This window comes from Xyrauchen texanus, chromosome 7, assembly GCF_025860055.1.
Source record: "Xyrauchen texanus isolate HMW12.3.18 chromosome 7, RBS_HiC_50CHRs, whole genome shotgun sequence".
NCBI lineage: Eukaryota > Metazoa > Chordata > Actinopteri > Cypriniformes > Catostomidae > Xyrauchen > Xyrauchen texanus.
Genome location: NC_068282.1, coordinates 35925185 through 35944385, shown reverse-complemented (window position 1 = coordinate 35944385; position 19201 = coordinate 35925185). Strand labels below are relative to the sequence as shown.

The following is a 19201-nucleotide window of genomic DNA, read 5'->3' as shown; positions in this document are numbered from 1 at the left end:
CTGCCACGAATTAGAAAAACATAAGGTCATTTTAACTTTATCTGAAAATTCTGATATATAACCATGCTATTGTGGGAAAGTGGCAACAGACTTTAATTCTTGCAATTGCAAGTAAATATCACGCAATTGCTAGAAAAAGTCAAAATTGCGATATATAAAGTCTCAATTAAAAATATAGTTGCAATTGTGTGGTAAACTCGCTATTGTGAGAAATAGATAATACTGTATCGAAATTGTGAGATATAATGTCAAAATTCTAAATGATTTAATTGCAATTGAGCCTATTTCTCAAGATTGTATCTTTATTTCTTACTTTATAACTTTATATCTCAGAATTTCAACTAATATTGTGAAAAATAGTCAAAATTGTGAGAAAATTGAGACTTTAAACTGCAACTTTGTATCACAATTTTGACTGTATTTTTCACATTAGTTGAAATTCTGAGATATAAAGTCGCAATTTAAAGTCACAATTTTGACTATTAAACTGCGAGAAATAAAGTAAAAATAGCGAGACAATTTTTTAAATTGTGCGATATAAAGCTGCAATTGCGAAATAATTTAATGAAAATCGCAACATACAATGTCTACGCGATTCTATTAAATCACAGAATTAAGATTTTATATCTCGCAAATTGTGAGTTATATCACACAATTGGTAGAAATAGTCAAAATTCTAAAAGATATGAAGTTGTAATCAAGCTTATTTCTCATGATTGCAACTATTTCTTGCAATTGCAAAATATAAATAAACAATTTTACTTTAATAAATTGTGAGAAATACAGTCAAAACTGCAAGATATCAATTAGAAATTGTGAGATATAAAGCTGCAATTGTGAGAAATAAAGTAAAAATTGTGAGACAATGAAGTCTACATGATTTTATTTCTCACAATTGTGACTATTTTTAATTGCAATATTTGTGAGTTATAAATTGCTAAGTGTGTGAACAGTGACACAAAGATGGCTAGAAAGGGCACATTACATACTGAAAGCACATTTCAGTCTCTTGCATGACCAAATTTTGTGGTCTAGAGTATTTTCCTGTTATTCTGTGCGATGTTGCGAGACCCAACCTGTGTTGGTATTTCTATCATAAAATGAGGAAACAAAATGTATGGTGATGTTAAACACATGAGATCAGACTTAGCTTCAGCCAGCAATCTTCCATCTGGAAACAGTTATGTGCCAGTCAGTGTACTGTAGTTAATCTGAATCTGTAACACACAAATATGCGCCTGCATACTTCACTGTCACCTGATTTCAGGTAAAGAATTTCAGAAGAAGCCTGTCTTTCAGCATTAAGAATCACAATGAATGGGTATCAACATGTAAGGCTATTTTGACGTGTTTTAATTAAAACGTACATCTGCAAAATATAAGCAATTCCCTTTACTTTGGAGAAAAAAAGAAAGAAAAAAGGCAATAAACAAATGCCTAATTTTCTTCTGTTGGTCCAACAATAAGCAACAAGATAAAAACTACTCTGCAACAATTTATGACCTGTTAAAACAAAAACGCTTAAAAGATCAAGTCAGATTCAAACTATGATTCAATATTGGGGTATTTTCCAAAAATGCTATTACATCAAAACTTCCTTTCACATTTATTAAAAAGTGGACATAATGATGTAAATGGCTGAAATCGAATGAATATAGATTGACTGAAACAGTGAGAAAGAGAGAAGAGATTGTGACCAAAATGAAGTTCTCTGGGAATTGTGGATCACATTTGGAGATCCGGCGTAAGAGTAAGTATCCCATACTGCCTCATCATTTACTGTCTTGCTATGCCATATGTTGGACTTCACATAAAAGAAGCAGGGAGCAGGATGCTGATGACAGATGCGCCAACTGCCCAACAGTTCACTAACCCTTACCCTAATCTCCCAAATCTTGTACCTTTAAAAATGAAAGTAGGGCTGTTTAAATATATTTTGTTCCATAATGCAGCAAGACATTCGAGATGGAGGACTCTCCCAACAAAAGTTAACAAGAAGAGGTCACCAAGGCCCTTTCCATGACAAGTTTTTCAAACAAAGGGCTTGAATAGTCAGGGTGCCAAGTGGGGTTGTGAGTGCAAACGCTCATGCATTATCATCATCAGTGTTTAAGTCATTCCCTTGAGTCTGGTATATGCTGCACTCATGATTCTGAAATAGTGGTGGAGGGTGTACATGAGAGTGTGTGTAGCGAGGGAGAGGGAGTGCATGTATAAAATGTATTGTAGGAATACAAATGTGAGTGTATTCCTGTCAGTTTTATTCCTCATATAACTGCACTGTTCATGCTGCTGCAACTGTTATTGCGGTTATTGTTCCTGCGTGACAAGTTGGGCGTGGCCATGAGCGGGTAACGCTCGTCGGGACAACCGTACTGAAGAAGGATGTCCATACACTCCTGACTGTTAGCCTGCCTTGCGTATGCCAACGGCGTATTGCCGTGGGCGTCCCGTGACATGATGTCCACTCCGTACTACAGAGAGAGAGAAAAGAGAGAGTCATCGTATTTATTATCTGTGACCGTTTTGGTAACAGCCAATGTTACGTTTTTTTTAAAAGGGTCATATCATGAGGAATAGAATTTTCCTTGATCAGAAAGAGTTGCAAAAATCAACAGCTTCCCACTCAATAAAGACAATTTATTGAAACTAAGCTGCAAAAATGGCTCATTCCTAAATCTTCTGTTTCTAATGTCAGAAACCTAAATTCATTAACCCATGAGATTTGTCCACTTTAACCACATCTGGAGGCGGTCAAAAAAGCATGTGACCACATTTGGCTCATAGCATAAACGCTCATTCATTAAATTCATTCATGAAGGTGTTAAATGAAAACAACTGTTTATTCAGAAAATTTAAAATTAACATGAGGTGACAGATGAGGAGCAAGCGCACCTGAAACTCAGTTCTCTACTAAAACAACTGAGAATTCTGCTATATTCTGTCATGTTTGCAATTATGCACATGTAATTAAGACAAACGGTGCACCCACTATTAGCATTAATTTTTTCCATTTTTGCGCTTCATTATGATGCAGTAATACACATAATGATTGATGTATTTCACCATGAAAACAGAGACTCGCACCTTGAAATTCAAACACAAGTGGTCAAATGAGCTATAATAAGTACTGTGCAATTTCACTGTCCAGAATTAGCATCATCATGTAAGTAAATTCTGTTATATTTGCATATAGTGAGGGAATAGTAGACCGAATTTATATCAGTTTTGCAGGAACATTTTTATGTGGGCAAGTGTAAATGGAATATGCATTCCAAATCGGATAGTAATCCGATCAATTAAGAGCAGAGGTGCCAAAACATTTTCCCTATGAAGGGCCAAAAATCTGACTTGATTGAGGGCAGTGGGCCAAAAGTAAACCTTGCATATATCAAACTGCATTATTTTAAAATTAAATATTAATACTACAGAACTCACAGAACTCAAATCATCAAGTGTCCTATACTTGCACAATGCACATAAATGATTTCAATATAATTTTTATGTATGATTTGTCTCTTTCTCATTTGTGAGTCACTTTGAATAAAATATCTACTAAAAATGTAAGCTTATCTTAAAACATGGTTACTGTCTCTTTAAGAACAGCACATCTCCTCACATTGAACACACGGTAGTTCTGTGCAGTTGTGGAGAGATGAAGATCCAATGGTATGACGTAATACGATATATAATAAGATACTAAAGATATTTCTTATCATAGACCTAGTCCTAGATTTCACTCAGTATTAATAGGATTATTTAATTAAACAATGCTGTAAATTGTTTTTGCGTAGTTAATGCATTTAGCCTGCTTACTTTTATTTGTCATTACAACCGTTTTCCTGTTGAGAAGGTACTTTTTGTACTTTTGCTTCTTTTCTAAAGAGGCCATGGATTAATGAATGCATTACATTATGAAAGGAAATAAAAGCTAAGAACAACATTTCTGCAAATGAAAAAATTTAGAGGCCTATTAATTTAGTTGACACTAAAATATGATTATGATTAAGAACCTGCCGAAATATGGCATTGTATCTAATGGTTATTAAAAAACTTTCAGCTATCTGTTTTTAGGCAGATAGATGCAAGTAAACAAGATATCCTCACGTTTGACAAATGAATTAGAGTATGATGCACACAGATATTATACACACCCCAAAACGGGGTTTAGAATTTGAAATATGAAATATGAAGAATTAGTTTACTGCATTACCGTTTTTGTCTAGCTGGCAGGGCAGAAAAGGGAAAAGGGATTTTTGAGAGTACTGGTCTGTTCACTTATAGTGCCTGTTGTAATGTTGTGCGATGTTTGGAGAGAATGGAACCGTTGTTTATATTGAAATACTCCCTCACATGTCTTTATCAAGCCTGCTTCACGGGTGAGCTTCAGTGGTCACGTTCACATGGATATGAAATGCTGCACAACGTATAAACACATTCAAGCCATATTTAATATCAGATGACTCTACACACTGTTTTGGAAGTTCACCTAATTACCTGTCATTTCTTGACACAGGTTCAGTTCCCGCTCCGTTTTAAACCAACTAGGTTCTGTCTGGCGGTACTGAATGCCAACCTCCAACTTTGGAGCTGGCCAATCATAGTGAAGATTTTGGGTTTGCACCTGGGATGGCCAATGGATCGAACTTTCAGATAGCACTTATTTAAAAGGTCATTAAAGTACGCATATACATTTTTAAAAATTTAAATCACATACTTTTCAAATAAGCTATAGTTTTTGAAACAATTAAAACAAGTAAAAACAAAAAATGTCAAAATATATATATTTATTTTTTCCCCCGCTGACAGGCCAAATCAAAGGTCATCACGGGCCAACTTTGGCCCACAGGCCCTTGTTTGGGCACCTCTGATTAAGAGGGATGTAGTACCAAGAAAGTGCTCTTGGTGAATGAGTGTGTGTCTTGAAGCTTTTACCCATATGAGTAGTTGTGTGATCACCACGTTTCCTTTGTGGCATGCCAGATGCAGGGCTGTCCGGCCATCCCCGTCCCCACAGGTTTCGTTAACCTCATCTCTGGAGCCATGGGCCAGCAGAATAACCACAAAGCGCAGGTCTTCCTCTGCTGTGGCATGCAATAACTGCTGTCCCAGAGTCAGCTCTGTGCAGTTTAGCGATGCCAAAAACAGCTTCTGCTCATATTTGGCCCTGATCCAGCGCTCACGTTCCTCTCTGAAAGCACACACAGAATGTTGATTTAGGCTCAATATAAAATTAATGCTGGGCTGTCGACACACGGCTCACTCTAGTAGAATGTTGTGATCTCGCTCTCATTTCAAATGACATTTAAAAGTTGATGGGACTCGTGTACAGAGATGTAGCTTTTTGATTTTGTGCAGCAGGAAACATTTGAGCACTTTCCATTACACATAGCCATATCTTTAATACACTACAGACATTATTATTATTATACTGAGCCAATACCGGAACAATACAGTACAGGAAACAACATTGACAGGTTTGCGGTCTGTGTTTGTAAATGTACTTGTGTGTCAGCCACAGACTGTGAGAGTATAGGTTTGAGAATGGAAAGAGAGAGAAAATAATAAATATAAGTGGCATGTAATGTAGGTGTCACAATGCAAATGTGTGTTTGATATGTAAAAGCACACGCGGGACAGCAAAGGAGCATCACCAAACATTGGGTCGTTTACAGCACCCCTCCTCAAACTGTGCTATGATAGCACTAATCTCTGTTAGTCCCTGCAGAATAAACAGCCTTTCTCAGATAATTTGAGATTAGTTCAGCTTCAGCTCCTATCTGAGGGGCAGTGGTAGTTCTGATACCCCAGGGGAGGAGAAGGGGAGTTGGAAAGAGGATATTGAGCTGTTCTCTAAAATATAGCTGCCCCTCAGGGAGTCCCAAATCATGAAACCAGAGAGCAGAGATCCTACATTCAAACTTCTTCCTCAACAGAAACATCTGGACAGAGACTCGATGTCTCAGAACAAATGTGGATAGATGACAATCAGAGACTTTAGTACATCAACAGTATAGCTCCCATTTGTGTTTTTTGACCAACAGACCTTGGTCTGTGTTAATGTCATATTAAATGTGACGCAATTAGGGATGGGAATCGTAAGGAATTAAATGATTCTGGTTCCGATTCCTCTTAAGGATTCCAGTTCCTTATCGGTTCCATAAACGATTCTTTTTGTACTTTTGAGGAGAAAATATATGGAATTAAGAAATTAAATTATTATTGGATTTACTGTCCTCAGTGACCTGTTACCAAATGATGAGATAATTTCATGTTTTAAAAGAACAGTGTGTTGCCAAAGGTGTTTACACACTTTTTAATTATTTTATTCCTGCTTTCATTTTTACAAATTTTTTTCCATTTACAACAAAACTCTGTAACTTGTATCTCTAACTACAAACTGTCAAATCAACAACAGTCTAGTAATTACTCTGATTATGTCTTTCAAGCCTTAAGTACATAAAGTGACATGAAAATTGATGTGAACCCTTTGGAATGACCTGCATTTAAGTACAATTTTTTCTTAAAATCTGGTTTGATCTTCATCTCAGAATAATGAACAAACACAAACTAATAACACAGAAATGACTGTATTGTTCTTGTCCATACTGAATACATTTCAAACATTCACAGTGTAGGTTGGAAAAAGTATGTGAACCCCTAGGCTAAATGAAGTCAACAAAAGTTACCGTACGTTCACACCAGAAGTGGCGAGACCGTCAAAATTCGCTCTGGCTGCCCTGACTTCAACGCTCGAGGACGCTCGTGGACGCTCTGACGTAGTTGAAATAGGCAGCAACGTTTGTTCAGAATGCTTTGTTTTGTGAACTATATTTAAAGGGGATGCAATTCAAACATCCGCCGAGAGACGCTGGCTGTCATTGAAAATGAATGACTTCCGGTCGATTTGACACTCTCGCCGCCTCTGGTGTGAACGCACGGTTAGAGTCAGGAATTGGCAAACCGGGCATCCGATTAATTAAATAAGATTGGAGATGTGGGTTAGAGCTACTTTGACTTCTAAAAATCACTTAAAAATTTTACATTTGCAACTCACAAGAAGCATATGCTGATGTGGACCACGCCTAGCAAAAAAAAAAAATTTAAAAAAAATCTCAGAAGACCTTCAATCAAGACTTTTTGCTTTACATAAAGCTGTAAAGGGTTACAAAATTATCTCAAAGAGATTAGATATTTATCAGTCCAAAATTTAGATCCACAGCAAACTGTGAATAAATTTAGTTTAGACAATTTAGTACTGTGGCTACTCCCCATAGAAGTGGCCGTCAAGCCAAAATGACACAAATGGCACACCACAGAATGCTCAATGAGGTAAAAGAACCTTAGAGTGAAAGCTAAAGACTAGAAGGAATCACTGGAACTGGTTAACATATCCGTTCATGAGTCTACTATACGGAAAATATTAAATAGGCATGGTGTCCATGGCAGGACACTACAAAGGAAGCCGTTGCTTTCCAACAAAAACATTGCTGCGTGCCTGAAGTTTGCCAAATGTTTTATGGATTGATTTATGGAGTCTCTATGCCACCAAGAGGACCTAGAGCACAATGGGAATTGGGCATTCCAAATTGGGGAGAAAATACATAAATAAATAATAAAAAAAAAATACATTTGAAAAATAAATAAATAAAGATATCCTACAGGATAATGTCAGCTTCGGCCAGCTGAAGATCAGTAGAAATTGGGTGATGAAGCAGGACAATGACCCTAAACATTGTTGTAAATCCACTACATAATGGCTTAAATAAATAAAAATCCTCCCTTTGTAGTGGCTCAGTAAGAGTCCAGACCTTAACCCAATAGAGATGCTAGAATGACCTCAAGAGAGCTGTTCACACCAGACATCCTATGAATATGGCTTAGCTGAAGCAGTTCTGTAAGGAAGAATGGTTCAAAACTCCTTCTGAACGTAAAGCAGGTCTTATCCGCAGCTACTGGAAACACTTGTTTGAGGTTATTGCTGCCAAAGGAGGATCGACCAGTTATTAAATCCAAGGGTTTACTTACTTTTCCCCCTAGCACTGTGAATGGGATGTGTTCAATAAAGACATGAAAGACTATTTTTTTTGTGTGGTGTTACCTGGAAGTTATAAATACACATGGCCCATCACCTTGGTCTTTCGAAGCTTGGTCAAAATGCAGAGACTTGTGGTCTGTTTAACGTCTATGCTGGACATAACCGAGCTACAATTGCATCAGTCAGACTAAAGCATTTACATGGCGCTAAAAAACAAAACAATGAATTATTGTTTTATTCCAACTGAAATCAAACTTTTAAAGTGCATGTAAACATACTGATTGATAGAATGTTTAGCATTTAAAATGTAACCGAAGACATCATCATAATATTTTCATACTAAATAACAATGAGTTTTTCTTACATTTGCATTTTGCACTTGCATTTTGAATTTTGATTTGTAGGATCTTTATTGCATATTTAACTCTTTATAGATGCCATTTAAAGAAACTAGTATTTTCTTACTACTTTTAGTTCTAAACTTTTGTTCATTTAAATTTGTAATTTTATATAAATGTTATTTTAAGTCATTAAATTGTATTCCATATAATGGCATCATTTTGACCATCTTGATTTCCAGAGGTGTCCGTATCGTCATTGGCCATTAAAAAAGCCACTCATTTAACCACATGTGTGTGCTATGTTTCTAATCTATCTGATCTATCCATTCATTTACAGTATGTGTATCAGGAACCACAGATTATTTTACATGGAAAAAGGTGTAGAGTAAAGGTGGTAAGTAAAACATGCAAATGTTTTTCTTAAAGGGACATAATTTCCCCAATTGATTAATTCCAAGTTGATCTGGTCCTGTGGGGCATGTGGACCCCTGTGTCCCCTTTCTGTCCGCTGCTCATGTTTCAGTCATGGGTAGGTTTGGCTGATATAAGATAATAGGCCACAGCCATGATGGGCTGTGAAAGATGAACTCAAGTGTGTCTCAAAGGGTTAAACTCAGACACAAGATTACAAATTAGCCATGTATGGAAGTCAGGGGCCAGAGTTCGGAGGAGATAACATTTTATCAGAGAGGCAGATGGATAAAAATAGGTAATCAATAGCCCAGGGGGTCGATGCTTCAGTGACATCCTTCTTAATCAAAGCAGCAAAGTCGTACTGACGGACCTGAACCCCCCACCACACGCTCAAAGATTTTCTGTCTAAGGTCACAGCTGAGCACCATGGCACCCATTCACATTCAAAAGTGTACACACACAACCAACCTGTTGATGCCAAACTAGTCTTGCAGAGCCATGCTTCTTACTTTTGGTATAACGTCAGTTCTACTTCGTAGCTTATTCTTACCGGAAGGGACCGTCTGACCGACATGTAAAACCACCAACAACATTTTGCTTTTTTATGCTTCCACATTTTAGACAAAGACATAAACCTGATAAAAACTTGTACACCCTGACTCGGGAAATTGCGTAAAGCCAGTCTATTAGATAGGAGTTTGTGATTTCTAGAAAACGACTACCATTTTTGTGTGTGTGATATGCATCAGATGGCCTGCGAATGGTCTGTGGCCAAGACTAATGTGTAACAGATCAGCGATAGATATTTATTCTGAAATGCAATTTAGTATCAAGAAAACGATAGAGCATCCAGCACGTTTGGATAATTTGATTCACAGTAGGGCCCGCATCAGTCCAGAGAAAAGACACAGGAGGGATGAAAGAACAGGAAGTAAAGACAGAGAAGAGGGGGGTACGGGTAGAAGGAAAGAAAAGCTGCAGCATCTGTGGGAAAGTTGAAGAATTTTATTAACAGTGTGTGCTTTAAGAGGGGGTCTAGCAGCACGGAATGTTCCGGGTGCTGCTGGTCAGCCCAGGGTGAGAGAGAGGGACGTCCCGGGGGCCACGGGCCACAGCCCCCACACAAAGCCTCCCAGGAGCTGGGGAAGAGGGAGTCAGAAAAGGGGAAAGTGAGAGAAAGAGGCTCGGCAGGGTCTCCCCACTGCCCCTCTGTGGCTAGAGGAAATAAGGAGCACATCACTGCCCTTTGAAGCGCATGCCTTCCCCAGTGTTGCTAAGGGCCAAGACCGCCTGGTTAATGGAAAAAGCTTCTGTAAAAACCCTGTGGTTATGCTTTTCAATTGAAATTCATACATCTGTCAATAGTAAATAAAAGCAAAAGTTGCTGTTTTGGAGCATTGCTGAGTTAACACATTAGTTCACTACTTAATATTCATTTTATATTACAGTTTAATGTAGGGGTGTAACGATCCATTGATCTGGATTGACGCATCAATCAAATAACCAAAAATGCGATGTCATCGATGCAACGTGTAAACATCAATGTATATATTTTTAAGATGCAACTTTATTTTGACACTAATGCTAACCACATCCGTACGCATTTCCGTCAGGTGATGCAGCAACCTTATGATATTCATCTTGCTTTATAAGCAATAAATATGCTTCTCATGTAGGATACGGTTTTGCATGGAGTGACTGAAGTCTGAAGTTGCTTCCCTCGAAATGCTAGTTCCGGAGACAGGATAACACAGAGCAGCACACATGCACAATTAAATAAGGCTTCCCTCAATATCGTGGTGATGCGACTCATTTGAAATCTATATGAGAATATTTTATTTTTAAGTGTTATGGAGCAATTCAACCATGTCAAATGGAGAGACAGCCCCGTCATTCTAAACAGATCTGAAGAGAAAAAACCTGCCCTGCACCAACATCAATTTCAAGACCATTCACATCTTCACATCAACACCCTTACTAACATTTATCACAGAATTTGAATACAGAAACGGAAACAGACTTTTTCATAGCACATACTCTCCTGTCGGAATCAAGTCGTGGGTATGTAAGTATTTTGGATTGAAAGAATTGCTTGGCTGTTGAAAGGACGACAAACATTCCCTTTAGTGTTTACCTCGTTCCACAAGGCAATGAGCTGTAATTGAACGACTGATTTTTCTGTACAATTGTTTTCAACAATTGAAGTACCTTATTTTGTTGTGGATGTCCCAATGTGGATACTGGATTTGTACTTTTCATAGAGCTTTATAAAATATTCAAATTGACATCGGTTTCATTTGTGATATAATAAATATAATTGATTGGCACAAAATATTGTTTGCAGGACCCTGAATCAAAATTACAACGCAGCAGACTTTTAGGTATCAGCAAACATCAGATCACTGGCTAAGAGAATTGATAAAAGATTGTATCGGGACGAAATTTACACCCCTAGTTTAATGTATAAACCTTGAGAATGGTAATATCCAAATTCTGTAATCATATCTCATCCAAACACATCTATTACCCAAATGTTACAGAACAAAGGCAGCATGTTTGGACCTCTCAGGAAACACGCACAGACAAATTGGAGGAAAAAGGTCAACTGATGCTCTTATTCTTGTCTTGAAGACCTCCCTATCATTTTTTATTCTCACAAACGCATATTTGCGCAAAATAAATTAATTGGACTATAGAATAGAACATATATAGAATAGTAAATAATTTGTGTTTGTTTTCAGAAATGTACTGTCATTTTCAAACAAAGTATGTATACGTGACGAATTTTCAAGAAATTGAAAAACAGTTGAAAAAATTAAATCAATACCCAGTGGTCAAACTGGGGAGCTGCATGCCATATGGGGTATAAAGGAAAGGGTGATCAAAGCACGAACACACACCAGTAATTATCATTACCTCATCTAAATCTTGGGGTATGGTTCCTCACATTGGAAGTTACTCTAGTACTGTAGTGTGTGTGTAGACAGAAAGGACTTAAATATTCAACTGTTTCTCACCTGAACAAAAACCGAACCAAAAAACATGAATAAAACCGCTCAACTTGTATGCATTAGCTTTATGCTGCCTTTATGTCCTTTTTTGATTTTGAAAGTTGTAGACCCCATTGACTTGCACTGAATGGACAAAAACACCCCATAAGCGTTGTAATCTTTGCCATTTTTATTTCTTTTTTGATGAAAAAAATCAAAATTTTTGGTGATGGCTAAATCCAAGTTACCACATTTTTACTGTAATAACCATAACTGTAGGAAGTATGGTATTTTGGTGTGCACATGCTTGACATGTTTATAATGGTTATGAGGGTTTTTTTCAGCTGTGTCCATATCAAACACATCTGTTTGAGTAACAGCGTCATTAGAGACTAGTTGCTATTGCGAGGGGGGAAGAGTAGCGTCATCACACTTGGAAACGGTCAAGTGGAATGCAACAGGCAGGGTCACGAGCATTATAGGGAGTCTAAGTCAATCTCTTGTCAAGACGGTTTCCTGTTTGTGAGTGTGTGTGTGTGCTCTGTGTTCTCCATGGACGATCACATTGTGGGCTTGTGTTTACACACTTGCCAGCACTTCCTGTCCAGCTCAAAGTCAGTGGTTGTTTACCCAACATTAACAGAGGGCCGCAAATGCAGCTGCCCGTGACAGGACAGCCCCCAGCTGCCACTAAAACCCCCAACCCCCCCCCCCACACACACAAACTTCTGTAAGTAAGCAAGGCTCAGGTCACTGGGGCACATAAGAGATGTTACCTATCATGTTTAACTGTGATCACCGATTTCAGGTTAGACTGAGTGAAAAGAGAGATTGAGTGAAAGAAAGAGAGGGAGAAAGAGAAATAAGTAGAAAGAGGCCTCTTGTTCAGATCGACATCGACGCTCTTTTCTTTCAGTCTAATTATACCACTAATTCAGCTCATTAGTGCCCTACTGAGTCACAGGTAATGAACTCTGACAGGCTAAATCTGTCAAACAGACAGCAGTGCACATTTACCTGCATATGCGCAGTACACTTACACACCCGTTCATTCATCTCAGTTCTTTAACCCTTAACTGCACACACACACCTTAGGCCCTGTGTACACCTGCAATTAACATGTTTCTCAAACGCATCTCAGAAAGCATATGCAGGTCATGTATAACCCATATGTGTTTACTATGGTATTCAATGCATTTAACACTGGTTTTACACTTAAAGGTAGGGTGACCACCTGTCCAGCATTTTTCGGGACAGTCCCGAATTTGGAAGCTTTGTCCCGCAAGTCATAAGCAGTGTCCCGCATTTACATTTTGTCTGTATTATTATTTTATTATATTATATTATTATATATGCATACTTTTATTTCATTGTCCTTTAAATTACAATTCCACAATAAAAAAAAGTTAATAAGAAAACACTGCACATAAGCAGCTGTTTTTGGCCAGAGCGGGAAAACACTGAAGAAAAAAACAAAAACCAAAACTGCAACAGAAAAATTTATCTATCCGGAGCTCCCGAGAAGAAAAAGTGTCTTTGTTCGTATAATAAAGAATTGGAGAAAAATATACATGGTTAAAACCAGTTACAGGTGACCCTAAAAAAGGAGAATGCAGGGTATGCCACTGAAGTTTCACCATCACGCATGGAGGTGAGGGGGATATAATGAGGCAAGGAGATAGGGAAATTCACAAGAGAAATGCACAACAAAGAAATGTTAACGCTAGAATATCAAGTTTTTTTCTCTCCACCAAAAGATAGCAACCAAAATAAAATCGCAGCAGCTGAACTGACAAGTGTCTACCAAAATGTGCAGCATGGTTTATCGTATCGATTAGGCAACTGTACTAATAAACTAGCCCTGGTCAATTTACCCGATTCAGGAATAGTAAAGAAGCTTTCATGTGGAAGAACTAAGAGTGCATCCATTGTTACAGGTGTGCTTGCACCAGCATCTTTAGAAACATGCTTGAAACAGTTAAATACTCCAATGATATCAGATAGACCGGATTCTCTTCCACACTTCTCAATTGCGTCTGATGTATCAAACATTGAACAACCAAGTTATTCCTGTTAGCATTAAGATATTACACAACACACCCGACCTAGTAGTGCAGAAAAAATGGTTGGACTTTTATGATGAGTGCAACGAAAACTCTGATGCGATTTTTAACCAGGTCGTTTCAAGGCTCGAGGAGAGAAACCTGCGGCAAGAACGGATCTCTGCATACTCAGCTGATAACACCAGCATTAATTATGGTGTGCATAACTCTGTGTATAAAACAACTGATGGACAAGAATATATCAATAATCAAGGCCAACAATGTGACTCATATTCTGCACAACTGTGGGAGGCATGCAGGCGATAAGATGAGAGTTGACATGGAGAACATAGTCACAAAAGTTTACAGCCACTTTTCGTCTTCAGCTAAACGTGTGCAAGAATTAAAGGAAGTGTTTGAGTTTGTGGACGAGGAGTACACGGCTGTTTACAAGAATGTGCCGACAAGGAGGCTAAGTTTGTGGCCTGCTGTCAAGCATCTGCACGACTCCTGGCCAGCTGTCAAAAGCTATTTTTTATATCTTGGAGAAGACCGCTATCCATCAGCACTTTGGAAATTTCTCGCAAATGGCGAGAATGGAGAGGATGTGCCCTGTGAACTCAAAGCATACCTGATGCTTTTGCAAAATAGCCTCAGTTGCTTTTCGAGTTGATGACCAGTCTCAAATTGAAACTCGGAAAAGGGAAAAGGATAGATTCTTTGGATTGGAGACCAGCACTCTCCAGCAACAGTTCCAACTGCACAGGTTGCTGTTATAGAGCAGGACTTATGTTCTATTAAAGAGCGCTTGCTTACCTAAACAAGTGGTTTGAGTTCACTGATGGCAACTACTTAAAGCACATCTCATGCATGGCTATCAAAAGGGAATTTAGCTTCCAAGACCTCCTTAAAAGATCCCCTTTTCCAAGACCTCATTAAAAGTAGAACATGGAACAGCGTTAAACTGGACACAAACCAGCTGTATGATGAATTCTGTGTTCTTTTGCCACGTGTAAAGGAAATCGCAACAACAACAAATCCTGTTGCATCAAAGTGGACAGCTCTGCTGAAGCACGTCAGTACCCCAATCATGACAGCTCTGGTATCTTTGGCTTTGAGCATTCCTGTAACCAACGCATTCGTTGAGAGGGTGTTTTCTCTGATGACCACTGCGTGGATGGAAACAAGGTATCGGGCAACTGTGGACCTCATGAAAAGTGTTACGTTCTACAGACACCGAATGAGAAGGCCCTACTTGAAGCTGCCAGATCAGACCAAAAATATTAATTCAAGATGCACCGAATCCGGTAAGAATGCATTTAATCTTTCTATTCTTTCCTAATGGAATTTATGTGCTTATTTGAAAATGTGCTTTTTAACATCTCAATTATTATTTTTACTTCAATATAATTAGATTGAGTAGGTCCGTGCTGTTAAAATTAGTTTGTATCAAATACCTTGTGCTGACGTTCACAGCGTCAGTCAGCGCTGCCATTCAAATTTATGAAGCCTATTAGTGATTTAAAGCATGTTAACGTCACTGCAAAAAGTCATCTAATATAAAATCTATATTTATTCACCTAGTACAATAATAGTAAGTTATCGCTCCCTCGTGTCCCGCAAAATCAGGTCTGCTGACCTGCAACAGAGCAATAGCCAGGTGGCCACCCTACTTAAAGGTGCACTCAGAGGTTTTATCCTCATTCAAATGTTTAACTCCTAAAGGCATGAATTGTAATTTTGCAATATATGTAGGAAATCATGACCACTCACATTAAAATGAAGACTTCAGTCATATCAGTAACCATATAAAAGCTGTTTTATTCTACATGGAGAGGGTCTGCACATGGGGGCTGCCATTTTAGAATCACATGACCAGCAGAATACTACTTGCTAAATCTCAATAACCGTCCTTTTATTTGACACTTTCACTCACTGATTAAAGTAATCATGTCTGACTGTGAATACTACATTTCTACAATGCCATCCACACTATAAACTACTGATTTTAAATGATGTTGCATCCAAGCCGCTTACTGTCAGTGTAAGTTCAAGATGACACAAAGACAAAAGTTAATGAGTGCACCTTTAAAGTACATTGATTGTTTAAAATTTTCATCTGTTCTGTAACTAAATACTCTATATGTTAAATACCATATGACTTGAGTTTATAATTTTTTTAATGCAGGTGATTTTAAAGGGATGAATGAGTTGGTGCAAATGCATTACAAAAAAAATGGTTTTACTGTTCGCACAGAAAACTCTCTCAGAGAAGTTTCATCTCCTTTATAGCACAGATGCTCAAGCCATCAAAACACTGCTTGTGTACAAACTCACTGCCTTGGCTATAAATCCTACACTGTACACAGACAGTTTGTTAATTAAAAGTTGTAGACTCAGACAGTCATTCAAAGGGTTTCAAGATCAGGGCAATTGATCACATCAACAGAATCAGCCTTCTCATGTCTCAAAACATCTCACCATCTCACAAGCCACTAACGGAATGTGGAGCATTAATGAAGTGAATAAGGCCACAAAGGGACTTTTTTTTTTCTCTCCACGAGCTGCTCTGTTCCTGCCACCCCACCGCCTTCTCTTACAAGAATAAAACAAGGGCCCGAAATCAATTATCCTCTCCAGCCTGGTCGTTAGCTGCCCTTGGATAGACACAGATAATTAAGCTTGGCGCTTCTTTTAATATTATGGGCACTTAGTGATTCTGATTCTGACTGAGCTCTGGCTTGCGCCACAGTCAAATCAGTCCCACTGGAGGCAATGGGCCACACTCATATGAGGTTCCATTAACTGGATCAGAACGCTTCAGTGGCAGCATGCAAATGGAGGCCAAAGGGCAAAGAGAGACAAAAAAAAAAAAAAAAGTGTGATTATGTGAAAGAGAGAAACAGGAAAAAGAAATCTGCTAAGCATCAGTAAAATCACATAGGTTCTTCACAATGCTCTGAACAGTACTCTGAAATTAAGTTAGTTTTAAAGAAATATCCTGCTCAATCATCATTAAGCTCAATCGGCAGCATTTGTGACATAATATTGATTTCCACAAAAAATTATTTCAACTCGTCCCCCTGCAAACATCGAGGTCACAGTGAGGCACTTTCAATGGAAGTAAATGGGGCCAATTTTTGGAGGGTTTAAAAACAGAAACGTGAAGCTGATAATTTTATAAAAGCTATTACATTGATTCTTCTGTTAAAACTCAAATTTATTATTTGAGCTGTAAACTTGCTTAACTGTTTTAACGGTTGTTTTAGGGGTCAATCCAGAATCAATGCAACAAAGTTTTAAAATGTAAAAATTGTTAGCTTTTTTTTTTATTTAAAGAAAAGGGAGAAGTTGAAATGATTTTTTATGGTAATCTACATTTAAATTAAACAATCACACACTTTCAGTAAGACCACTGTCCTGAATAAAGATACTACAAAAGTCCTGAATTAAAATAATACACAAATCCAGAAGAGAGACAATGAAAGAGAGAGAGAGAGAACCCAAGAACTGAACCCTGAAAACAGTCCCCTCAGTCAGCTGGTTCTGAGACTCACTAACCCGGTTAACAGTACTAACAGTAACCAGCCTCAGACCAGCACTGCTTTACAACCAAACATCAGAATAAATCAGATCATCAAACAATCTCAAATCACCTATCTGGAACATCGGGATCAAGCAACTAAAACACAAAGCAAATTACAATTCTATCGGACTCTAAAATCAAAGTATGAATTGGAAGAGTATCTCCTGACTGTCAGAGATACAAAGCAGAGACAGATCCTGAGCAAGTACAGGCTGAGTGAGCACAGTCTCGCCATCGAGAGAGGCAGACACAGAAAAACATGGTTACCCAGAGAAGAAAGGATGTGTGCTCACTGTACGACAGGTGAGGTTGAGACAGAGGTGCACTTTCTCCTTCACTGCCCAAAATTTAAAAATACAAGGGACATTTATATGCATAAATTAACACACAGCATAGACAAATTTATAACCATGACAGAACAAGAACAAATGAACATAATACTTGGAGAGGGACACACAGCAGCACTGGCTGCAAGATACGTTTTAACGTGTCACAGTCTTAGAGACAGTGGGTGAATCTGTGTTATGTGTTTTACCCCCGTGTGTCACCCCAATGTTCACCACAGTGACCCTCAGTTTATGTGTGTATATTCATTTATGTGTCAGTATATGTCAGTTCTCTTCAGTTATTTAAACACTGTGGTCTTCAGCAGTTCTGAACCTGTTCTGTATTTATTTTTATATGTGTTAAATTTGTTAAACTAAATGTATAGATTAAGATGTAGTTCTGCTTTGGCAATATTGTATTGTTTACATTCATGCCAATAAAGCCCCTTTGAATTGAATTGAATTGAGAGAGAGAGAGAGAGAGAGAGAGAGAGAGAGAGAGAGAGAGAGAGAGAGAGAGCAAATGCCTCACAAATACACACACATTATTTATTCTGTACTAAATTAGAGGAAAAGGTAGATGATGTGATGATTCAGGCATTAAATACCCTCTTGCTTCATATTATCAGACCTCCTCATAATACCATGCGATCTGATTGGCTCTTGTCAGCCAGTTTAATGTCAATAGTAAATTGGCATTCTTGTTAACCTAGTTGGGACATTATTACGGGCAATGGCTAGCAGTCATGTAAAAAATAATGTCAATTAGCCTAATCTAATCAAGAAGTCCTTTTACAGATGAATTAAAATGGGGCAGCCAATTATTTGAAACATTTGTACAGTGCTTTCTGTCATTGAAATGGAAAATGAAAGAGAGATAGAAAGAAAAGAGAAAAAATAGCACCGGGGAGGGAGGGAAGAGCTGTTTAACATGCAGGCCATGAGTTGGATCATATCACTGGCCAGAGCCTTACAAACTCAGGATCAGCTAGTTAATGCTGATGAAATGGAACTCAGTGACTGTCTGTTTGCAACTGATTGAAGAATGAAGGGTAAGTAGATGCCAGAAAGCAGGAGCAAGGTACATTTTCAAGTTTAAAATATGTGATGACTAGGGATGGCTCACAATGGTTAACTAGTCATCCAACAACCGACCAGTCACGTGTGTGTGTGTGTGTGTGTGTGTGTGTGTGTGTGTGTGATATACACTCACCTAAAGGATTATTAGGAACACCATACTAATACTGTGTTTGACCCCCTTTCGCCTTCAGAACTGCCTTAATTCTACGTGGCATTGATTCAACAAGGTGCTGAAAGCATTCTTTAGAAATGTTGGCCCATATTGATAGGATAGCATCTTGCAGTTGATGGAGATTTGTGGGATGCACATCCAGGGCACGAAGCTCCCGTTCCACCACATCCCAAAGATGCTCTATTGGGTTGAGATCTGGTGACTGTGGGGGC

At 38.2% G+C, this 19201-nt stretch overlaps 1 protein-coding gene across 2 annotated transcripts in view; it reads right to left on the bottom strand.

Annotated features, from left to right (window-relative positions):
- Positions 1 to 781: 781 nt before the first annotated feature.
- Positions 782 to 19201, bottom strand: part of LOC127646289 (arf-GAP with GTPase, ANK repeat and PH domain-containing protein 1) — a 279234-nt gene continuing 260814 nt past the window's right edge. For both annotated transcript variants that reach the window (XM_052129815.1, XM_052129814.1), the window contains 2 exons: positions 4936 to 5191; positions 782 to 2474 (listed from right to left, as the gene is read on the bottom strand). In XM_052129815.1, coding sequence (XP_051985775.1) covers positions 2268 to 2474; positions 4936 to 5191 — 463 coding nt within the window. In that variant the 3' untranslated portion in view covers positions 782 to 2267. The remainder of the gene's footprint in view (positions 2475 to 4935; positions 5192 to 19201) is intronic.